Consider the following 24,724-nt stretch of genomic DNA (forward strand, 5'->3'; position numbering starts at 1 on the left):
CCTCCTCCGCCACCGCCGCTGCCACCTCCAAGTTGTAAGCGGTGGCAACAGCAGCAGCAGCAACCGGGAGGCGGGGGGCCGGCAGCCGGTGGGGGGCCCCCTCTGCTGGGGCCGCCGCCACCGCGAGGTGGACGGCGGGGCAGGGGTCCCGCGGGCCCGGGCTCAGAGGAGAAAGCGGGCAGGCACAGGAGGCTGCTAGAGCGTCGGGGCCAGGCGTCCTGTAACCCCGACATTCTGCGCCAGGCCCGGCGAAAGCAACCCGCCGCCGTGTTGCGCTGGGCCACGAGGGGCTGCCCAGTGACGATCCTCACGGACTGGGTGGCCCTGCGCATCCCGCCCCTAGCTCCCGCTGGAGGAGCCAGAGCAGGAGCCAGAGCGGGAGCCGGAGCAGGGGACAGGGTGGAGGGAGGAGCGGGGGTCCTGGGCTCCTCCTCGGGCTCCAGCTTGACGGTGGGCTCCAGGTTGACGGCGGCGCCCAGCGAGGGCGCCCTGCGGGATCTCTTACTCATTTTTACCCCTTTCTCACCCCCTTCCGGGGGCGGAAAAGTTTGCTAAGTGGTGGCTGTCTCTAGAGTCCCCTGCTTGCGGGGAGGGAGCAAAGCAGGTGCAACGGGTGAAGCAGCCCGATGCCCTAAGGTCCGAACGCCCCGAGCCCACCTGGGCGCGCGGGGACACCGCTGGGTGTCCGCCACGCGTTGGCCGGTCTTCGAAGTTTGCTCTTCTCAGCCTTCATGACGCAGGAGCGGGGCGCGGTCTCAAGACGGTAGGGTCTGCAGCGGAGCTACCTCGGGGACAGCCAAGGAACTGCGCGGCGGCGGCCGGCCAGTTAGCTTCTCCGGGGGCGGCGGGCGCGGCGGCAGCGGCGGCGGAGGCAGGAGGGATCCCGCGAGCCTGGAGGAGCTGCGGGGTGGAGGCGCGGGCGGGCGCGGACGCACCAGCCATGCCGAGGTCTGAGCCCTCCGGCGTCTGGGCGTCCGGAGAGGCTGCCGCCTCGCTGGTCTGCCTGGGGCGCTGTGTGCGTGCGCGCTGGAGGGAGGCTGAGTGTCTGTGTTCGTCTGTGAGTGCGCGTGTGTGTTTGCGCTTGACAGCCCCGCTCCGGCGGGAGGGCCGCGGGGGGCGGGGGCGGGGGCCACGCTACGCCGAGGCCGGGCCTCCCTCCCTCCCTCCTGCAGCCTCCGGGGCGCGCCACCTCCCGCCTGGTCCCCAGCCAACTGCGAGGCGGAGTGGCAGCTCCCGCCGCAGACCTAGCGCTGCGCAGGGCGCACAGGGAGGGAGCCCAGAAGAGGCGGCCAGAGCCGCCAGGGAGGGGGTGGGGGAGGGTTTAGGGCTGGGTGCCACCGGAGAGGGGGTGGGGGGCGGAGCCACTAGCGGATTTTGGCGGGGGATGGGAGAACAAACGTGGCTGTTTGGGTCCTTTCTCTGCTCCCCTCCGAGAGCGCACGCAGCGGTGGCAGGCAGAGAGTTTGAGGGACCCGAGGCTGGGGAAGAAGAAAGGGATCCAGCCGAGAAGGCAGACTGATGGCTGAAGGGAGCGGACACATCAGGTGGAGAGTGAGGAGCAGAAGGAAGGGGGCCGTGGGCACCTGGGGGCGCGGCACTTGCGACCAGCCACCTGGCGCCAGAGCAGGTCACCGGCCCGGGCCACCGCCTCCCAGAGTGGTGGGGTTCTGAGAGCCACTGGAGTCCCTGGAGTTGGTGCCGCCCGGGTGGCCCAGCACCTGCCAACCTGAACCGTTTGCCCAAAGCGCTGAATAGCACAGGCTGCCGCTCTTAGACTAGGGACAGCAGAAAAGGACGTCGTATTTCCCTACAGTACCCTCCCTGTTGCTCTTCCGAGAAGCACTCCCGGTACCCCGTGGTGGGGCGCGGAAGCTCCGGGAGGGCAGCCCTGCCCCTCCCCCAGCCGCACCGCGCCGCAGCCCGCCTCTGGGGGCCGGTGACGGGAGCCGGTGCCGGGACACAGCTATTCCTAGGGTCCAGAAAAGAAGCTCAGCTTTTTCTCCTTTCCATTTAGGCCTTCTGGGTCCCCTAGCCCCCGTCTCCCTTTAGGTGGTCCTAGGCTTTCCCACAAGAATGACTCCTGGACTGGGGGCGCTCCAAACCACGCCCCAAACCAAGGACCAAGCCACGGGAGACCCCTCCTTGGCCCGGCTACCTCCTCTGACTCTAGCCACAGAAGAGATGGAGACTGGGGGTAGGGTCCTTCTCCTACCACACCCCGAGGTCTAAGAGGCCGGCAAGGAGACTCGCACAGGCTGGGATCAGACCCAACTCTGTAACAACTCCAGGACTCGCGGGTGGGGGGACGCTCCCGCTTCCCTCCAGGTCCACCCGGCGGCGCTGGGGCTCCTGGCTCTCGAGGATTGAAGGGTCTGGGATCCCTATGCGTCAAAGAAGAACCCAGGTGGAAGGCTCTGCACAGTACATTGAGAGTTGGCGGGTGCGCACTGGGGAAAGTGACATCGCCATCGCGCTGTGTCTGGGCAGTCTGGTCTGCTAGGTCCACGGGAACCCTCTGGCACGAGGGTGGGGAGCCCCACCCGAGCGGGCATTCTCCCCAGAATTCATTTTGGAAACCGAGGCCCCCGCGCTCCGCAAGTGAGCCTGGCTGCTGGGTGAGTCACCTCAAGCGGGCGACAAGGATTCCCAGCAGCTGGTAATTAATCGCACCGCGGCTCTGCCCACGACGGAACCCCATTCAGGCCTTGCACCGCCCTGGCAGCGGTGCCACCCTGAGTCACAGCCGTCGGGCCTCTGCAAGGTCCGAGGCGGCCTGCCCGCCTTGGGGCCACCAGGGGGCGCTGGACTCCGACCCACAGGGCAGCCTAGCGTTGAGCCAACCCTGTGGCAGGGATGGTCCAGGCTGTTCCCACTGGCAAATGCTGGAGCGGGGGATGGGCTAGCACTCCAGGGACAGATTCCATGCTTTGGGGAGAGCCACTTTTCTTCTGTTTTCGGAACTCCAATTTACATACAGCCTTTGAGGAAAACAGAAAAGGACTTCAGAGATAGATTATTGCAAACCCTTTGTTTTAAAGATGGGAAAACATCCAACAAGAAAGGGTCACCTGCTCAGGACCAGCAACAACTCCCATGTAGAAGCCGTGCCTGCCAGTCCTCCCTGGGCTTCTGTCCAGCATTCCTTTGAAGACCCCAGCAGCTTTCTGACCCCAACTTCAAAGTTTCCACAAGAGGCCAGCCCCACCGAGTTCCCTCCTCTGTCCCCTGGGAACTATGGTACTTGGGCTCAAAAGCCACATGCCCAGGGAGCTGGGCCTCAGGGCAGGGTCTAGGGGTGGGAGAGGAGGGTTTCCTTGTGGGGCCACCCACGCCCACAACCACTCTTTCCACACATGTAGATTGCCAGTGGACCTGAGTGCCACTTGGAGCAGAGTCTGCATCTCGACCATCTTCTCTGAGATGCTAGTGCCCATCCCCAAGGCAGGTGCTCAGAGAGCACCGTGGGGTGCCACATAGCCGTCCAGAGGAGGTCAGGCTGTTGATAGGACATCTCCCAGGATGTCCTGCCCTGCCTAGCTCAGGTGTGGCCAGAGCCACAGGAATTGCCTGGGCTTGGCTCACATGTCCCCCTCTGAGCCAGTGAAAGCCTGACCCCAGCTAGAGTTGGAGACTGATAAGCGTGATTCCTGGGCATCTTCTCTTGGTTTTAGAAAAGCGTCTGTGAGATGTCTAGCAGGGCCACAGGGCAGGGAGGAGGAGGGCTGGGGGAGCCCACGCGGGCACCTGCAGGCCAAAGCACCCCGCCAGGGAGTAAGGGCGTTCTCTCTGCCTAAGCCACTGAGCTGGTCCCAAGGTTTTCGGAACCACTAGGCCCATTAGCTGGCTGCACAGCTGGTTGGCAAGCCTCCAGTGGCCAGCCCCTGGGCCTGCCGGAACCTCAGATTTTGTAGTAAAAACAGAATCATCTTATTAAATAGAAAGCACATCATGGTTTTGGACTCGGCTGCCTACTTTTTTGCTCATGCTTACACACAGTGGGCCTGTCTGCAGCCCCTCCAGAGTTCTACCAGAGGTCAGTTGATCCTGGTCCTACATTAAGAGGACGGGACTCCCGGACCAGTACTCCCTCCACATCACCACTGTGAGTCTGGAAGACATAGTGCTGCTACCAACTGAAGGCAGGGGATCCGAGCTCCAGGCTGGGTGCCCCAAGCTGATGCCAGCGATGACCAGGGTGGGTTCAGTTTGCTGGGAAGAAGCCGGAGCTGCCTGCTGCTCCATTTACATTTGCATCTTTGAAAATAGGCAGAGGATGCAGAGGCACAGATGGGGAAAGTGAGGCACGGAGGAGTGCAGCAGCCCTGAGTCACAGGAGGTGATGGCCCTCCTCGGTGGACATGTCTTCACGGTAAACCTGCAGCGGTGCCAGACTCCAGAGCAAGCCCTCTGAAAGCAGGCAGCTCGGCTCACCCTAGACTCTTCTTTGGGGTGTGAGCAGGTCTGTTCTATGTTTGGGGAACACTGGGATAATCAGGGAAGAATTCAGGACTTCTCTGAGCCTTCAGATTATGGCTCCCAGGCGGAAGCTCTGTGAGCACTTTTCCTAAACCTACTCACCCATGGAATCTGCCTCTGGGCAGAATCCGCAGGAACACTTGGACCTGGGATCATGGCTTGGGAACACCTGGCCCTGCCCCAAGAGCTGGTGCCGGGGCAGGAGGCCTTCTCTCCGGTCCTCCCACCCATGTCTGACCTTCCCCTTGGCAGACCTGGCACTTCTTTGCTGAAAGCCCTCCAGGAGCCCCGGGGTCAATTCTAAGCCCTCCTTTCCATCATTTGACGTGGCCTCCATCGCCCCCTCACCTCCTCATCTTTTGAGAATCTGCTCTGACTGCAAGTCCTCCAGAAGTTTCCGTGGCCCGCCAGGCTGAGGGGTCAGACCTGAGCAGGGCCTGTTCCCTGCCCTGGCTCCGGAGTCCTCCTGGGAATTCTCTGACTACCTTTGTCATTCCCACCGTCCAGTGGGAAAGCCAAGCCTTCTGAAGGGCCTGGGGGTCTGTAGGGAGCTGTGTCCTTCTCTACAGAGATGGGCACCAGTGGCCCTGACTGGGGTGGAAGAGGTGGAGAAGGGGGGGCACCTCCCAGCTCCTGGGACAGTGTAGGTGCTCAAAACGTGTTTCATGGCTCTCTGCCTAAATCCAGAGAGACAGGGGTGAGTCCCCAAGGCTTGGCTCTGATGATGTGCCTGCCAAAAGTGACAGGGAAGGAAAACGGCTTAGAGCTTCTGAGACACAAGAGGCCAAGGCAGGGGCAGAAGAGGGGATGGCCGCTGGCCTCAGGCACATGACCTTGGCATTTTCAGATCCTGTTTGCCTGAGCTGTGGGTGGGTGGCACATGAGCCCAAGCTGACAGGGTCCCTCGCTCGGATGCCACGCCCTGGCGAGTCTTGCTGGACGCTTGCGAGCTTCAGTGTGTGGTCACAGAGGTGGCAGCGTGACTCACACAGCTGTGGCAGGAACAGGGTACACAGGGGCAGAACTGGGTGCAGAGTGGGTCAGAGGACTTGCAGTGGGAGTGTCATTTTATTATTGTGAACAACACACTCTGGGACTCAAGGTCACCCAGCCAATGAGGGAAGTGGCCAGAGGCAGGGTCCTCCCTCTTGGAGGCCCCTCTCCCTGAGACAAGGAGGCCCCCGTGCTCCACGCAGGACGGCGGCCTTGCCTCATGGAGGAAATCTCATTAGTGGAATCTGGGCTTCTCAATGCAGCTGGACCGTCACTTGATCCAGAAATAGCCGCATCCATCCCTATGGAGCCCAGGCGCTGCTGGGATCCAGTGGACAGTCGGCAGAGGATGGCGGCTCCCAGGAGGGGAGCGGGGCGGGACCCTGTGTCCATCCTGAGGGTCTCGTTAACAGGCTGGAGAGGCAGGAGCGATAAGCCAGGCCAAGCAGGTGGGAAGGCAGTATGTGTCCCCAACCATAGGCTACCACAGGGACCCAGAGCTGGGCCTCCTGGGCAGCATGGAGGGTAACCCTGTCCCCAGCCTGTGCTTTGGGTTCAGGGCTTGGCTCAGAGCAGAGGCTGCTGAGCATTCACAATGGCAGTGGGGACAGTCAGGATAGTGGTGGCCAGGAAATGGCATTGGTGACAATTTCCCCATCACCCCCCACCACCACCCTGTGTTGGGAATAACCAGACCTTCGTAGCACAGGGACACTCGGTGGACCTAGGCCTTCTACCTTCTTAAAGAAAACAGCAATTAAAACAGGAATATTATGCTCCTAGGGATGAACAGACAGAGCTGTGAACTGGCAGAAGCTCTCTGTGGAGCTGGGGGAGGCAGCCCTCCAGCTCTTCCCCTTGACCTTGGGATGGGATAGGACTGCCTCCCAGGGTCACCTCCTGTGACGTGTCCAGCAAGACTCGGGGCAGAGTGGGTTTCCCCAGGCCCGAGGATCCCCAGGGTGGCCCTAGAGAGCGCGTCCAGCCTGGCCAGTTCACCAGTGCAGTCCTCGGTTTTGCTAGATGGAGCAAAGAAGCCCACACAGCTTGCAGCAGAAGCATGGCTTCCAAGGCAGGCCTGGTTCCAAACCCTCTGTGACCTTGGGCAAGTGAAGAACCCTCTCTGTGCCTCTTTCCTTGTGGATAAAACAAGGGGAAAGAGCTCGTCCCTACCTGGATGAAGGGAGAACAAGGTTCAGACCTTCCTTGGCAGAGGCCCAGGCACCCAGTGGTGCTCAACCAATGCTGCTTCTCTTCCTGGGCACCGAGGGCATGCTGGCCCCCTCTCTCCACCAACTGCCCACCATCCAGGGAGCAGTGCCAGTGCCACATGCTCGTGGTAGAGACGCTACTACGCAGCCAGCTCCCTCCTGGCGGGAGCTAACTTTAGCCCCGTCATGTGGAGCATGTTGTGCCTGTGCCCAGAGTTCACAGACCCTGGGAGGTGTCCAAACGCTCCTCCTTCAGAAGGCTGCGTCTCGCCTCTGCCACTGCCCCTCTGTGCCACGCAGCCCGGGGCAGCTTCCGGCCTGACCCTGCGTCCCCGCACACAGCGCTGCTAGGTCAGGGCGCGCAATGGGTTGCTTGTGCCGTTATGGGTGCTGTCAACTCCCAGGGAAAGGGAAGAGGGGCTGAGCACTTCCAGAAGCCTCCCGGAGGCCCCTTCGCCTCAGGTTCCCTGGCACCTCCTCCAGGAAGCCTTCCTGGGCTCCCTCCAAGGCTGAGTCCAGAGCCTGAAGCCACCCCCACCCCCCTGCGTCGGCCTCGAGCTTCCCTTGTGTAGTCTGCGTCCCCAGCACCAGGCCAAGTTCTAGTCTTGTTTGGGAGAATAACTGGTACCTTGTTTTTAACTAATAGCAGAGGGACCTGTGTCGGTGACATAAACAGGGAAAGAAGGGGCCTTAATGCAGTGGGGATGTGGCTGGGACTCCCAAGTTAGCAAAGGGAAGAAATGGAGGGAAAACTGTGAGCCAAGCCACAACAGCAAGGGAGAGAGAAGGAGGCGGCGACGCGCCAAGTAGCTAATCAGCGATAGAGTGTCCCGGATGGCACTGAACCCGCCACTCAATAAGTGGGGCTCACAGTCCCCTGGGAAGGACTTCCAACAGGGACTCTCCTGTTAAAAGACAGACCCTGTCATACTGAGATTAACAGGTAAGACAAACAGACTGGCCAATGCTAAGCTGTTTGTAGAGAAACACTCAAAACGATACTTGAAGATATTCAAAATGAGTGGCTGGGAAATACCTACAAGAATAAATGAAGATGAAGTAGGACTGGCAAGTGCCTATAGAGAAAGATGAGACATATTTAAATGTGATGAATGAGGACATTGTACAGAGAGGTGACAGAGAGCCCGGTGGGGGGAGAGGAGGAGCTCATATGTAGAAAGATCTATCAGGACCAAAAGGTGATTGGTAGAAAGGAAATTCTCTCCAAAAGACCCCTGCACTCTGCCTCAGAAAGGGGCCAGAGTAGGAGACAACTGAGGAACAAGCAGCTCGATGTCTTGCCAGACACTGATTACATCTGGGTTTAAACAAATCAGATTTTAAAAGTCATTTTAGGGACAATTATGGAAGTTTGAATATGGATGAAGTTTGAGGAGACTGGGGACCCTCACTGGGGTGCTCTGTGTGCAGCAAAGCCTTCCTCACGGCATGGAGGATGCGTCCTTCCTTGTGGAAGACGGAAACTGAAGCATCTCAGAGTGAGACGTCATGAAGTCCATGCCCAGTGGACGGCAAGGATGGCCAGACTGACCACTGTGGAGCCCTGGTGGTGTGGACGTGGGCTCTTATGCCTGTCTCCCTGCCTTTCTGCACAGGTGAAATTCTCAAAGCACACAAAACTCCCAAATAGTGACATCATCAGAATTGGAAAATGCAAACAGTCGATGTGATCACTTAGGTGACTCCCAGCAGATGACACATTTCTATTTATCCAAAGACCCCGGGAAGAACCCACATGGAACAGGTCACACAGAAAACCTGGGAGAACAAAGTTCTTCACAGGCCACCTGCTCCGGCTCTATTTCATCCATGTAGCAATAAATAATGAAAGAGGAGCAAAAAATGTCTTCACTCAAAAATCTAAAACCCCCCAACCTTGGATCAAAGACAAAATCAAAGGAGAAATCACTTGCTCTCTAGAAAACAAAGAGAAAGAAGGTTTTGTGTTAAAACCCGAGTAACAAAGTAGCCTGTTTGGAAACCCATGACCTCAGATGCCCTCGTTAGAAGTGGGGAAGGTAAACACATCCTTCCTGGTACTTGTCTCAAGAAATGAGGAAAAGAAGGAACTAAAAAAAAGTAAGAAGGAGAGAATTCATAAAGATAACTGAATTGATGGAAGAAGATTGGAAAATATGGAGAGAATAAGGAAATGCAAAAGCTCATTCTTTGAAATGGCTAATAAAATAGAAAAAACCCTCCTGAGCCCAATTATGGAGACTGGAGAAGACAGAGAGTAAAATTAGTCCAGATTACGGAGGAGAAGATAGACATGACCAGTACAACCACAGATACAGGGGAGATAGAAATGATTAAGACAGAGTAGTCTGCGCAACTCCGTGACAACAAATCGAAAGCCTCAAGGAAATGGACGGTTTCCTGGTAAAAGAAAATCGCCAAAATCAATAAAAAAAAAAATGGAAGACTTAATAGACCAATTATTATAGAATATATTAGAAGATCATCAGAGATCTATCAGCGAAAGTCACCCGGATCAGATGGGCTTGCAGCCTGTCTTCTCCAACCTCTAAAGAATCAATCATGTCAGTACCGTTCAAACTATTTTAATTCTAGAACAAAAAAGAAGAGAAATTCCCTAACCATTCATGCATTTAGAATAACTTTTTAATACAAATAGTACAAAATATTGGGAACTCTAGACCAATGGCACTTATATAGAAAAGTATATCATGAATGAAATACCAGCGAATAGGACGAAGCCACATATCCAAAGAATACTGCGTTGTCGTAACCAGGTTCATTCCAGTGTGGGCCAAGAACCCTTGGCCCGAGGGTTATGTGTTGGCATATTGTCACCCTCTCTTTCCAGCATCTCCGTGGCAGGACAGAAATAAGGACATGTTAGACAATGGTCACCAGTGCATTGAGGGTCTCAAGTGGCAGACAGCCCATGGGACTTAAAGTCTTTAGGAAAAGCAAAGACTTTACGGAGAAGTCGTCCCCGACATATTCCTAAAGAGGACTCTAAAGGACAGTGCTGCCCAGCATGTCCCAATCACTCCACCAAGGCAAGCCCCTTTCTGTTTGAGGTCCACAGAGGGAAAGGCCAAGGCAATGCTTCTGTCCATGTGGGATGGACCTCGTGCCATTGGATCCCCGGCACCTACAGGAAGAGGACGTCAGGACCGGGGTTTGGAGCCTGAAACCCTGGGGCCTGGCGCACAGCCAAGCTTCCACAGGCCGCCAAGTCCCCCGCCACGCCCTGGTTCCCAGAGGACCCTGAGTGCGACTCTCTGAAGCCAGGAGCCACCTCTGGCCCTGCGCCGAGCTGCTGCTGAGGAGGCCTCCCGCAGGCCTGCAGGCCGCTGACCGTGGTGCTGACCGTGGTGCTGACCGTGGTGCTGACGGCGCTGCTGCCTGGCCTGGCCGGTTTCTGGAGGAAGTGGCTGGGAGGCTGCCAGGGCCCTGAGTCAGCAGGTGGACAGCAGCTGGTTCTAACGGTGGAGGGAAGGAGGGCTCTCTGTGGGTCTGTGCCCAGTGCCCAGACCCTTCTCTCTTTCTAAACCAAACGCGTCTGTCCTTGCTCATCGCCTGAACTGACAGACACAGAGGTCTCCCGTCAGGCGAAGGGCACATCCCCTCTTCCCCAAGCCCCTGGGGGTTCCTGCAGATTCCCCTTCTTTTCCTGAGGAAATCAGTGCCTGGGCTTTGTGTCCCTTGGTCTTGGGGGTGGTGAGGGTTTCCGGGGGCTCTTCAGCGTGTGCAGTGTCACTGAGGGACTCTCCGGGTCACAGGGCCTGTGTCTCAGCGCCTGCTCCTCCTTCCACACGTGGTGGACGTGCCGGTCTTGCTGCGAGTTCCCCGCCACGCACCGTGGAGCCACTGTTTATCTGTCCCTTCTCACTGAGGCTGGGGCTTCTGCCCTCCGTGTCCTGTCAGTACTCTGGGAACATTCTGGAACATGCCTCATGTTTCACAAGACTGAGCCTCACAGGTGCACCTGGCCAGGCGGGGTGGGGACAAGGTGGCCTGACGGTGCCGGGCGTCGGTGTGACCACGACCCGTTCTCGCCTCCTCCCAGTGGGAGACATGCCACCGTGCACCTCTGGAGCTGGGTGACTTGCTCAGCTCCGTGGAGTCGAACACAAGCGATGGAGTGATCTCATCACTGTGCCTTAGGGCTTGACGGGGCTCTCAGAGCCGCCTTTAGGTCCCAGTGGCCAGTGCTGAGGTGACAGAGCTTAGAAGAGGTGGGCCTGGCAAAAGGTGCTTAGGTTGTGGGAACACTGCCCTCTGAAGAGATTAACGCTGGTCTTCAAAGTGGGTTAGTTCTCCTGAGAGAAGGTTATTACAAACAGAGCAAGACCAGCCACTCCCTCGTCTCTGACCTCATGTCTCACAAAATGTGCACCACCTCCTGCATGTGCCCCCACCATGATGCCATCTGCCACATGTGATATAACCAGAAGGCCTTCACTAGTGCCAACAGATACCAGAACCTCCTGAATGACGAGCTAAATAAGCCTTTTTTTCTTTGTAAAATAGCAGCCCCAGGTATTTTGTTATAGCAACAGAAAATATAGTAGAACAGTGTCAGACCAAACTCATGTTTCTCCTAGTTTGCCTCTTCATGGTGTATTTTAATGAACAAAAGTTCTTAACTTTTATACAATTGAATTTGTTATTTTTAATGGATTCTGGTTTATATGTCTAATTTATGAAAACCATTCTTGCACCAGGTTCATAAAGGCATATTAACACCTTCTAAATATTTTATACATTGCCTTTCACATTTAGGTCTTCACTTGGAATAGATTATGTATGTGGTGTGTAGTAAGAAAAGTACTATCTAAAGAAAAGTCCATAATTCCCTCCACAGTATTTGATAGCAGCATTTCACATTTCAAGTGTCCATTCTGGCTGTCTTGGTTCATCTACGCCACGCCTAGCATTACAGCACATTTTGACTTATTCTCCAAGCAGATGCTGGCTGTTTTGGACCTTTGCATCTCTATATGAGCCAACTTGCTGAATTCCACCAAAAACTGGTGAGATTTTTATTGGCATTGCATTGAATCTATAGATCAGTTTAGGTAGAAATTACATCTTTATGAATTTACATCTTCCAACCCATTTACTTAGATCTTATTTAATGGATTCCAATAAAACTTTTATAACTTTCTCCTTAAAGGTATCGCACATTAAAGAAAAGATTTATTCTTGAATTCTGTATCAGTTTCCTGTTGCTGGTGTAACAAATCACCACTAACCCTATGTCTTAAAACAACACAGTTCTGGAAGTGCAGAGTCCAAATGAGTCTCAGGGAGCAAAACTGAAGGGGCTGGCAGGAGTGTGCTCTTTGTGGGAATGTCAGGGAGGACCTGCTCCCTATCTTTCCTGGCTTCTGGGGTTTCAGGGATGGAGGCCCCTTCCTCCATCTTTTAAGCCAAGAGCCCTGGACTAAGCTCTTCGGGCGCTGCCCTCTCTCTGTTTCTCCTTTGCCTACCCCGCCCCCTCTTGAAGACCCTTGTGACCATGGTGGCCTCCGTAGACAATCTGCCTGTGTCAAGGGGTTAGCAGTCTTCATTTTATCTGTACCCAAGCTCCTCCTTCCCTTGTATCAGTCACAGGGTCTGAGAACAGACCTCTTTTGATGCCATCGACCTGCCCGCGATGGCCCTGTCCATCTTCCGTACTTCTGTAGAGAGGGACTTCTAGGGTCTTACATTCCGGAAGTCTGTTGCTGTGGCAAAATGCAGTGGGGTTTTGTGAACCGACTCTTTGCTAAACATTATGGAGTCTAATAAGCCTGAAGATTCTTTAGGATTTTCCTGTGATCGATGACAGGAGGCACACATCGAGGGACAGCTGAGTTCCGTGGAGGAGGCCAAAGCTCCCTGCCTTCCCCCGACACTGAGGAGGGAGCAGAGGCACGTGGCTGTGCGGCCGGCCGAGGTCGGCTGCAGCTGTTCACAGATGCTCTCTGCAGTCTTGGGGACTCTCTGGGCCATCTGCTACAGGTCCTGGGTTGGAGGTGGGTGTGTTAGTCAGAAAGCTGTCAATCTCTCAAAGGCTTTCTTCACATTCATAGAAAGGACCACATGGGTTTTTTAATTGTTAGACAGTGGGTCCATTAGTAATCCCCTCGCATTCTCTGAACCAAGAGGCTGGGCCTGTGTCACACCCAGCGATGTCTGCTGGCCTTTGACCAGAAGTTTCATGCCCACGCGGACACACCGCAGCCTGAGCCCCTTCTCACCCTCTCCCTGCCAGGCTGGGGTAGTGAGTTCATGCCGGCCTCATAGAAAATATTCAAGAGTTTGCTCTTTTCCCACATTTCATAATAAGTTGTTGATCATTACAATTTTTCATTCCTTGAATATTTGTTAAAACTCACTGTTAAAACCCATGTGGACTTACATCTTTCTCTTTGGAGAGAATTTAACTGCTGATTTGATTTCTTTAATGATTTTAGAATGATTTCATCTATTTATTATTATAAATTTTAATTTTTATGATATTTTCGGGGACATCTGCATTTCAGTTTCCAAGTGTATTGCACAACATCGTCCTTCCTGATTTCCTCTTGTCAGGTTTCTAATATCCTCCCAGCACCGCTGCAGTATCTGATGTCCCCTCTCCATTTGTGATGTGGTCATTTGTGCCTTTTCTTTTTTCATTATTAATTTACTCAGAGCTTTCTTTTTTATCAGCTTTTTCAAGAAATAACCTTTGACTTTGCTATTATGTGTTTCTTTTCTATTTTATTAATTTATGATCTTATCTTTATTATATCCTTCTATTTTCTTTAATCTCTTCAACCTGCATTTTCAACTCCTGGGTATGGTGCTCAGCTCATTAACCTTCACCCTTCCCTCTTGATTATAAGCATTGAAACTTTATGACCCTCCCACTAAATGCTGACCTATCTGCATCACACAAGTTTTGATGCATACCTTTATTGTTGTTTATTCTCTACACTTCCCATTTTCCCTGGTTACTATATCTTGCAAATGTGAGTTATCAAAAAGTGTTTTTTAATGCCCCAAAACATGAGGTTTATAATTATCTTCTTGTGATTGATTTCTTAAACATATTGGGTTCAGAAAAAGTGATCTGCATGATAACAGTCTTTCAACTGTACACTGGGCCATAAACCAAATCACAACATAAATCCTTGATAAAAACACCTATAGCTATTAAGTAAAATAGTTTATATATATCTACTAAGACAAACTCATTTACTAAAATTTCAAATCTTCTATGAACTTCCTACATCCTTCAGATTTTTTCATACCTTTGTGGTATGAAATATAGGGGGTTAGTGTATGTCCACTTATAGTTCTGTCATGTTTTGCTTTATATATTTGAGACTATATTATTGGTTGTATATGTATTTAAAATTATTAAAACTTCTTAGTGAGTTGTCAATTATCATCACGATGTTATTCTTTATTTCTAGATATTGCCTTAAAATTTTTTATTAGGATTTGCTGATACTTCTTTACTTACCATTTTATATCAACTTTCTGTATCCTTACGTTTCAATATTTATTATTATAAACATTATAACCCTGATTTTATCTAGTCTTTCACCTGGAATATTTAGCTGATCTTCATTTATTGGAAATAAGTGTATTTAATTTATTTTTACAACTTATTTTGTAATCTTTCTAGCTTTTATGAAATATTGGCACAATATCTCATTTTTTAAAATCTGTAATATGGGAATAATAATATCATCTACTTTGAAGACTTAGTATGGATTCTTTTACAATTGAGAAAAATAACTGATGCATGTATTTTTGGAGGGGGTTTCTGTTTTATTGGCAGTACTGGGGATTGAACCCAAGGCCCTGTGCATGATAGAAAAACACTCTACAACTGAGCTGCATCTGTGTTCGTTCTCCTTTTTTATTTTTCATTTTGAGACAAGGCCTCATTAAGTTACCCAGGCTAACCTCAAACTTGTGATCCTCCTGTCTCAGCATCCTGTGTTGTTAGGATTAGAGGTGCGCAACACCAGGTCCAGGTGATAGATATATATCTGTCATCTATCTCTATATATCTATATCTATCTATCTATCATGTAAGGAAGGAGTCCACACCTTTATTAAATGAAATATCAGGGGCTGGGGTTGTGGCTTGGTGGTAGAGTGCTCATCTAGCATATGTGAAGCACTGGGTTCAATCCTCAGTACCATATAAAAATAAGTAAATAAAATAAAGGTATTGTGTCCATCTACAACTAAAAATATATTAAAAAAGAGGACATATATGTGTGTATATATACACATATACATAAATATATGTGTATACATATGTATATGCTTAGATGTGGTACATACATACAAACATATATATATAAGATCAGAATAACACCTAACACATAGTGCTATTTAACTGTAAGCATTACTATCAACATTATTAATGTCATTATGTCATGGTTGTATCTTTTCTGTCATTTCTATTTCTTCAGTTAGTTCTCCTTCTTGTGCCTTCTTTTGGACTGATTGATGAGTTTGCCTTATTCCTGATTTGGGGTGTGTTAATTTAGAAGCTATTATGTTTTTTTCATTTTCTTAATGGTTATTCTAGAAACGGTAACTTTCATAACTAAAGCACCAAGTCCCAAGTCTGTCAATCATCATCTTGGCCCTCTTCCAGAACCTTTGAGATTGAAATCCAAGCACCCTATACCTGGATTCCAACCATCCCTCACCAACTTCCGTGTGATTTTGCTGTATTTGTTCTTTCTTTTTTGTGTCTCTGACATTCCATCTGGTGCGTGTGTGCGTGCGTGTGTGTGTGTGTGTGTGTGTGTGTGTGTAGTGCTGGGATTGAACCCAGGGCGAGGCAAGAACTCAACCAACTGAGCGACACCCCCAGCTCCTGTATCCATCTCTTTCTCCTCTAAGTCCTGTTTGCGTTCCCTTTGATGCGGCTTTTGTGCTGGAGGACGGTTTTGGTGAAGTTCATCACACCTATTGAAAAGCGTCATCCTCACTCGGCACTCCCAGACATCACGAAGGGAGCCGTCAATCAGATCACCACTTCCTTGAAGGCCACGGTCTTTCTGTCTCCCTTTAAGGTCGCGGCCTTCCATCTGGTCTTCTCAAGTCACACCGCCATGTGTGAATCGTGTATTTTAAGTCCCGCCCATCCCCTCCTCTTTTCCTCAGGAGTCCTCATCACAGTCGGTGTGTGGTGCGTCTCGGGACCCGCTGCCTGGGCCCAGGGTCCTTGCTGTCTGCTCACCGACATGGGGGTCTTGATTGCTGCTGTCCCCTGTTTGTTGAGGTGACTCCTGTCTTTTTCAGTTGTGTTTAGCAGGAAGGCCACTGTACGTCCCTTCTGTGGACAGCCTCTTTGGTTCTGTATTTATTATTTGTCATGATCCCTTATCATTTTTCAGTGGCCCCGGGAGCCAGGTGACCATGTGAAAGCCCTGCTTATTGGAACTGGGACTGGCTCTGAAGATGTCATAGTGACAGAGGTTTTCTGAGCTGTCAGGCTGAGGGCCCCAGGTGAGGCTCAAATCTTTCAAAGCTGGCCCGTGGCCAGGGCTCTAGGGACGCCTCCAGGGAGGAGCCCCCTTCTCTGTGCAGCCCGTGCCCATGTGAGCGTGTGTCAGGAAGTTGTGCCCTGAAGTGCTTCGTGTTGTGGACGAATGAACCCACACAGGAGCACAGAGCACAGCAGTGTCACACGCAAGGGTCCCGGGGGAGGCAGAATTTCAGGGATGGGGTTGAGGTCACCTGGGTGTGCTGTGTTTGGAAACAACCACCAACACGCTTCCTGCTTGGAACCGAGCTCCGCCGGGATCCCCCATCAGCTCTTCCAGGTTTCTACATGAGCCTGTGTCTCCACCCTCCCAACCGCCAACCGCACACGCGTCCTGAAGTCCCCGTGACCTGCGTCCTCCTGCCGACACCAGGTGCGGTGTCACTTGTGACCCCAGGAAGGTCACCGGTCCCACCTTCAACGTGTTTTTATAGAAGTCTCTTGAAGCAGAGGGCGACGGGGCCGGTGCCTGTAGCAGCCGGCCTAGGGCACCCCACCGCGTCCTTCACTCAGCAGCGTGTCTGGGGATCTGTGCACACTGAGGCCGAGAGAGTGCTGGGCCCGTTTAGGAGCCAGGTCACCCCTCTCGGAGCCTCCCCTGGGCCCCGATACCTGGGCCAAGCAGGCCTTCTGGGCTGTGTCCCCCACAGCCTCAAGCTGAGAGACCAACGGGCAGCTAGCGGGCACTGTGACCCACCACCTTGCAGCACCCTGGATGACATCAGAAGGCCACAGGCGGGCAGCCGAGAATCCCATCTTTCGGGTCTGGGGATCAGGACGTCCAGGTACTTGGGAAGCGCCCCCAGCCCTCAGGCCTCCCGCGCCCCCCCCACTCCACCCCCCACCACCACCCCCACCCCCGCTCCCTCTGCTGCACGGAGCCCTCCGCCCACTGGGCTCTGGGAGCTTCGGCATCCAGGGACGCCTGAGGTCCGGCTCCAGGACCCAGCTGCTCGCGCAGGTGGCAACCTGGCCGACTGGAGCTGCCTGGGCGGGAAGTGACCTCAAGTGGCTCGGCGTCAGTGTGTGCGTAGGTGCCCACAGCCTGGCTCCCCTCCCCAAGCCTCCTGAGGAAGTCGGTGCCAGCCACCCGTCCTGGGAACTCAGGGCCACCCTCTATGGTCATCCCCCTCCCTGTGACCCGCACCCCCTGGGGATGTCCCTCGACCTCCGGCACCAGCTGTCAGTGCCCAAGTCCCTGTCTTGGGGTTCGCTTGTGGGGGGCTCCAGCTAGGAACCCACCGCAGCTGAGCCTGGTCCTGCTGAGAAGCCACGCGTGGCCAGTGGCTCCAAGCTGGCTGCTGCTCTGGACTCCCTGGAGGCCAGTGGAGGGCGGCTCCGTGGGCAGCAGGGTCTGTGGGCAGGGCCCACGGGGTGGGCCGAGAGCAGGGCCCTCAGCTCCCCTGGCAGCTCCGTGATTGGAAAGCTGCCCCTGCCCGGCCACGACCCAGTGGGCAGGCAGGACTGGCGGGGGCCTCTGGGTGGCAGCCGGCCTGCCAAGCTGCCTGCAGAGTAGACTGGCTCACGAGGCAGGTGCTGGGCAAGCTGGGTGGCAGCCCTGGGTGGACCTTGAGCTCCTGGGGCAGCGCCAGGAGCATTTGTGTGGACGGGCCGAGTCAAGTGGCCCTCAGCAGGGAAAGCAAGAGGCCGGGCCAGCCAGGGCCAGCCGGGAGCTCAGGGCGGAGGAGCGTGGTGTGGGGCTCTGGCCAGTTCTGCGCGGGCTCTGGGGCAGGCCCAGCGAGCACATGGGGGAAGTGACCTGGGAGCCCTACCGTAGGGACACAGCAACGCTGGCCGACCACGTTGGCTCAAGGCGGCGGCCCTGGCCCACCTCCTCACCTGAGGCGGGCTGTGCTGGGTGGGTGGCCCTGCCCGCTGCCCGCCCCGCCCCGCCCCGCCCCAGCGAGCAGACCAGCGCTGTGCAGAGGCAGCGAGGGAGACTCTTTATTGGAGAACGCGTCACACACAGGGACCCAGGACGGGCTCCCAGACAGAACCCCGCCCAGGTGGGGAGCCCCAGGCCTAGCCTGGCACAGCCATGACGTCCTCACCCTGCCTGGCTGCCCTCAGAGCCTCCAAGTAAAGAGCTGGCCCCGAGGACATTCCTAGGGCCGAAGGTGGCCCTCTGGGGTGCCCACCCTCATGCTTGCCTTCCCATGGCCAGGGCGGGAGCAGGGACGGGCTCCAGCGGTGAGCGGTGTGGGGCTTGTCCGGAGCAGCACAGCGCTCCCAGCACTGGCCTGGGGCCTGGTCAGCTCCTGAGGGCCCCGCTCAGTGGGGCAGAGGGCAGGGGCCCAGCGGACTCCCCAGGAGAAGGGAGAGGACAGGGTGTGAGCGGGGAGGAGGAGAGGGCAGCTTCAGGAAGGCCTCAGGCCTGTGGTGGGGTGGAGGCCGGCCTCCCCGTCCCCGGGACTGGGGCCAGCAGGGGACTCAGGCCTAGGCCTCCAGGGCGCGCACATGCACACTGGGCAAGCAGAACCAGGACGGCGGCAGCTCCTTGCTCTTGCTGTCCTCGTGGAACCGGATGTGCAGGAAGAAGTCCCCGGTGTAGAGGAAGAGGAGGGCCCCGAGGCAGGACGCCTGGCCTGAGGGCTGTACCTGTGTGGGAGGAGGAAGGGACGTCAGCCCATATTACCAACACCAACCCCAAAGCCACCAGGAGTGCCCTGAGCCTGCCCAGGCAGCAGGACACGGGGAAGGGAGGGACAGCCCGGGTCAGCCCACCCAGGCCTGGCTCCCATGCCCTCTCCCAGACTTCTTTGCTGTGCTGCCTTGGGCAAGTTGCTATACCTCTCTGAGCCTGTTTTCATCTCTGAAAGAAGGCGATTGCATTTCCCTCTCTGAGCTGTTTGGGGGTTCTGTGAGTCAGGAGTATGGGCTGCAGTGTGGGGGTGGCTGGGGTGCAGCAGGTGGACCAGGAGGCTGTGCTCAGGCCCGACAAGGCGGGTGTGGGGACGAGGGCTAGAATCGGGGCTGAGCCCTCCGTGCTCGGGCACCGGGTGTGTAGTGGCTGCTGGTCTGGGCGTGAGGGCACCCCCGATGACAGGAGCACTGGGTCTGAGCGCACTCCAGTGCTCCCCGGCCCGGCCCTCGAGGGAGGTGCGGCCATCGTCCTGGCCTCCTAGACCCCGGTCAGGAGGCACAGGGTGACGATGTGTCGAGAGGAGCCCTGTCTGCTGATCTGGGCTGACCCCGCAGCCCGGCACCCGGGGGAGGGAGGACAGCCACCACGGAGGCCCCGCTGAGCCGCCACGCACCGCGTCGAGGTAGAAGGTGCCGGAGCCCACGAAGGACAGCGTGTGCTGCAGCTCGCGGTCGTGCACGCCGTTCTGGTGGTCCTGGAAGGGCAGCACCGTGAGCGCAAAGGGGCCCACGCTGTGCGGGCTCCGGTTGGTCAGCCGCACCTCCAGGCTCACAGGGTCGCCCACCCGGCAGGCCGCCGCCGCCTCGCAGTCACAGGGCTGTCCGTCCACCAGCACGTCTGCAAAGGACACGAGGTGAGAGGCGGCGCTCACCCCTCCTCCTGGCTCCCCCAGCACGCGGCCGGCCCCTCCAGGCCAGGCTGGGTGCAGAGCCCGGGGCGGGACGCCCTCTGAAGCAGGGTCTGGCAGAGACACCGTGGGGGCAGAGTACAGCGCTCACCGTCCTGGGCCTGAGGCACCGTGGGCGCTCCTAACACCGCCACATAGAAAGGCTGACCCTACCCACCGTTCCCGGGCTCTCCAGGGTCCCCTGGTCCAGGTCAGGGTCAGAAACCACGGGGTGGGAATGGGGAAGGACCATGCAGGGCAGCCGGCAGGAATGACTGGCAGAGGCCCTGGAGGAGGCTGGGTTCAGGGAGATCCACCTGGCCCATGGGAGGAGCCATGCCCGCACTCCCACCTGCTCAGGGGACCTGGGCCAGCAGGATGGCCTGGGGGCAGGGCCTGGGACCTGGCAGGAGGCACACGGAGGCCAAGTTCTGAGAGGCCCGCCTCCTTACAGTGGCTTGGGCTCCTGCCCCTGTTCCCAAGCCATTCAGGTCAAGTGCTCCCGTTGTGGGATGGCAGGTGTGGGGCCAGCCAGGGGCCGGGCCGGGCCGTGCCGGGGCTGGTGGGGAAATGGCAGGCTGTCTCGGGTGACAGCACCACCAAGGCAAGGAGTGAGTGGCTGGCAGGGCCCCGAGCTGGCCCAGCGTCGGCCCACAGCCACATCCTCGAGTGTCCCCAGGGGGACCCCCTACACCTCCCCCTCAGTGGCTGCACTTGTGTCCCTCCCCATCTACAAGGCAAGGCCTCCATGGCACCAGCTACGCAGGAGTAGGAGGAGCTGCGGAAATGACTCGGGAGCTCGCCATGCCGACGCTGACTGTCCCTCGCACCCTGCCAGCACCTGTAGCCAGTGTGATAAGGACAGAGGCGAACAAGTCCCAGCGTTGAGAAAGTTCACAGTGGAAGAGAACAGGCCAGTCAGCCAAGACTTGGGCCAGGCTGAGTCTGCAGTGACCCAGCAGCAAGGGTGTCCACAAGGGGGCCAGAGGGGTCCCTCCCTCGGGGCAGGCACAGGGGATGGTACCAGAAGGAAGAGGACACCTCTTTTCCTTTATATATTTTTAAGGCTATGATTTGCCCTCAAAACTTGGCTTCTGCTGCACCTTACAGCCCTGACTGACAGGACCGCCTGAGCTGAATCTGGCCAGGCTGGCATCTGCTTGGGGCTGAGCCCTTGCCCACGGGTCTATCTGTAGCACACACATAAGCACCTCCAGCAGTGTCTGGCACACATGGGGCAGCCATGAGGACGGGCTGTTCTTTGCCCTAGCTGCCGGGCTCTGCTGAGGCCAGGGCGTCAGAGGAACCCAACACTCATGGCCCTTTCTGTCTGTGGGCCTGAGACTCCTGTCAGATGCAGCCAAGGCCAACACGGCCATCTGTGAGGAGATATCCACACCCTGTTCTAGAAATGTCCCTCTGGAGAGGTCAGCCGCGACACCAGCAAAGCTCCATCTTGCCACATGGTAAGTGTCTGAGGGACTTGAGACTTGAGGACCGTGCTGCTGTGTGACAGGTGGCCCAGCACAGGGAGGTGCCCGTCAGTCCTCAGCACCCCTCACCTCTGCTCTATGAATGTCCCCTGAGTGGTGAACCCAACCCGGTGCAGTCTGACGCCCTTGAACAAGCGGGAATGTGGCTGGTGCTGCTGACGGAGGGCGGGCCGTGCGAGTCAGGGGAGCATGGCTGCTCCAGGGCGCCTCTGCTCCGTCCTTCCGCAGACTGTGCCACGGCCCCCTGCCGTCCACCCGTCCTAGCCCAGCTCTGCACAGCCCCGGGGGGAGACAGGATGGCGAAGCTGGAGAGTCGCTGTCCTGCAAGCAATTGTTCCCATGAACACAGCTCCTGGTGGACTCCTCCCCTGTTCTTTTCTAAGAGGAGGAGGGCGGAGGGCGTGGGGCCTGACCGGGAAGCAGACGTGTGCCTGGGGCTGGACCCTGGGGGGGTCTCAGCCTCACCTCTGACCTGCTGCTCCGCCAGCTGAAGCCTCCTCCACTTCACCTGCAGAACTGGCACGGTAGGCCTGACCTCCCAGGTGGGATGGGGTGAGGGGTTAGGCTGAGAGGACCTGGCGGGGGTCTGTGGGTGCTCCTACCAGAGCTGGGATGTGTGGCTGTCACGACTGGCCTCCCTGATGCCCCCTGCAGGGAGGGCAATGATGGAGAAGGGTCAGTGCGCAGGTCTAGCTGTCTGTCCCTAGTCTGCCAGTGTGCCTGTCCTGCAGTGCAGGCAGACTGGGACACTTGGTCACTCCACCCTGGTTTCTGACCCCTACACCAACCGGCTGCCAAGTGAGTGGGCTTCTGAGCTCCACAGTGGCCACTTCCTTCCGGTTTCAGGGGGCAGCCTCTGCGGCGCCAGCAGGTCAGATCCTGGCCCAGGCACACCACGCCTCCCCGTGACACTGCCCGGAAGCCCATCTCCCCAGCGGGCAGGGCAGGCTTGCTTTCTCCAGAGAGTGCCACGGTTCCCGAGTTCCAAAGGACACCCTGGTGGGCTCCCTGGGGACCCACAGGGTGCTGCTTAGGGAACACGGTGAAAATACATCTCAGGATAACAGCCCAGTGGCGGCCAGTGACTGAGCTGTCCTGGAGAGGACATCGCTGCCGCATAGCTGGGCCCAGGCAGCACTTGCAGCCCCCAGAGCCACTGTCCTAACACCGGGGCTGAAGCTGGCTCACCTCTTGGACCTGGGACCAGAACCAGCTGCCTGCCAACCTTGGAGAACAGGAGTACCTCCTCTCCGGAGCCCTGATGAGCAAGGCTGCCAGGCAGGAACAGCGGAAGCCCCAGAGGAGCTGGCCCCAGGACCTGGGTCTGCGGGCGCAGGAGGGCGCTGGAGCGTGGGAGGTGAGACTTCGCATACGGCCGCCGAGAGGCAGGGCTGGAGGGCCACTACCGTGAAGTGTGGGCTCTGATGGCCCTTGTTCCCGCTGTGCTTGCTCCACCATGCTCCCAGAGAGGCCCCAGGGACACAGTGGGGGACCCAGGAGGGCACAGGGGTCTGGAGGAAGTGGGGGTCTGGCGTGGGGCCCTCAGCTCAGTCATGGCAAGGTGAGCACCTGAGGGGAGGGGCCTCCGGAAGGAAGGGCCTGGTCTGCCAGCTCCTTCCCGCCCCCCCCCCCAGGACCACTAGGCAGTAACGCAGCCTCTTCAGAGCAACGAGAATCAGTTCAGGGGAGCCTGGGGACAAGTGGAGCCTTGGCAGCCCGGGGAGCCCCTCCAGGCCCCTCGGTGGACAGCCAGCCTGGGCAGGCAGAGCCAGGCTCAGAGCCGACAGGCTGGTGTGGCCCTGTCTTGCTGTGAATGGACACAGCTGACACCCTGAGCCTTGGTCTCCTCACTTAGAAACCCCGATGTCTGTCTGGGCAGCTAGTGGGTGTCTCCTCCTTAACTTAGGCAAAATGGAGGCCTCCACTTCTCAGATGCCTGTTCCCTGGTGCCCCGTCCAGTGGCTCCCACTCATCTGGAGGGTCAGTCTGTCCTCTCCACCTGACACCCAGCCCCAGCCAGTGGGCGTGTCCTGTGGTCAGTGGGGCTGTGCCTTCTCCTCGCCTCCCCAGGCCAGCACTCTCTCCTGCAGTTCCCGTCGGGCCCCTGTGTCCACATGCTCTCAGGCCAGGCTCAGACCCTGCTGTGACAATGCTGGTGGGGGACATCTCCACTTGGTTTGCCCTTTGCTGGCCCTGAGCTTGCCCCTCCTCCACCATTGTCCTGGTTGTCCCTGCAGCACACCATCCCTGCCCCCAGATCCTTTGCACCGCGGCTCCCCACCTGCACCTCCTTCCTGACGGTCTCTTGGCCTTCTCCCCAGAGAGGCTGCCCTGACCACCCAGCAAAGGGCCTCACTGCTCGTCAGCACTGCACTTTTCACAGGCCTCCTCCTCTTGTCTGAAGCTTTCTTGTTGACTTTTTAGTCATTAACTGTCTCTGCCTCTCCACCAGGAAGCTCCAGGAAACTGGCCCCGGCTTTCCTGCTCACCATGGTGCCCAGTACCCAGAACAGAAAGGCACGTGGCAGACACTGGTCTTCTTCCTTATCTGTTGAAGGAATGAAAGGGTGGTCCTCGCGGGCACCACGGGGCTTGGGGCTGGGAGCCCTGTCCACACCCTGCCCCTCCACTCACTCTGGCTGTGTTCCCATCCCCGTGCTCCTCTGTAACAGGAGGGGACTGGAGCCACCATCTAAAGTGCACTCCAAACAGAGGACCTGGGGACCAACGCTGGGGCCCACATGAGGGTGCACTCCTGGGGAGGCGGCTCTTGCAGGGGACCGCATGTCACCAGGCTTCTCCCAGGAGCAGATTAGCTTCTTTTCTCAAAGTATTAAATCAGGTCAAGGACCATCTTTTCCTCTGAGCCTCTGGCCCCAGTCTCTCCTCCGCATTTTGAACTGGCCAGAGTCACGGACTTCATCCTGTCTGGCCCAGAATTCCTCCTGAGGAGGCTGCTCTGTGCCGTACCCGGCAGGCTCTGCAGAACCGCAGGCTAAAAATAGGAGACGCGAGGCCAGGGCTCCCGGGGCTGCGCTGGCAGACAGGAAGGGACATGGCCTGGGCTTGGGCCCAGGGTGGCCAACATGGGCCTGAGAGAATGGGCATGTGGCCCGTGGCAGGGGAGGCTGGGCTAGCTCAAGGCTCTTACTGCAGCTGACAGGATCCCCACCTGCCAGGCCCGGGCCACCTGGTCTTCTAGGAGCCCAGAGAGCAGGTGCAGCTCTAGTGGTTCTTGTGTAGAACTCGGGGGTGCAGAGGGGTGATGTGGGTTGCCACACAGAAGCCAGCCCTGAGCTGGTGGGGAGGCACCGGTGGCCTAGGGGGAGTCAGCAAGCCACCCCTTTTCAGGAGAGTGATGACGATTCGTCGCACAGACATGCAGAAGTGCACTCTGTTGGTGGCACCTGGGTTTTCCACCTCTCACTGTAGGAAATGCTGCTGTGAACTTCATTCAAGTTTTAGTTTCTCTGC

General features: G+C 56.6%; 1 protein-coding gene across 1 annotated transcript in view; it reads right to left on the reverse strand.

Annotated features, from left to right (window-relative positions):
- Positions 1-18,147: 18,147 nt before the first annotated feature.
- Positions 18,148-24,724, reverse strand: part of TRAPPC9 (trafficking protein particle complex subunit 9) — a gene marked incomplete at its 3' end in the record, with an annotated part of 533,166 nt that continues 526,589 nt past the window's right edge. The window contains exons 23-24 of the mRNA XM_081266489.1: positions 19,485-19,708; positions 18,148-18,825 (exon numbers count right to left, since the gene is read on the reverse strand). Of these exons, the coding sequence (XP_081122615.1) occupies positions 18,664-18,825; positions 19,485-19,708 (386 nt within the window). The remainder of the gene's footprint in view (positions 18,826-19,484; positions 19,709-24,724) is intronic.

The sequence above is a fragment of the Spermophilus citellus genome (genome assembly GCF_964194105.1).
Source record: "Spermophilus citellus genome assembly, chromosome: 14".
Lineage (NCBI taxonomy): Eukaryota > Metazoa > Chordata > Mammalia > Rodentia > Sciuridae > Spermophilus > Spermophilus citellus.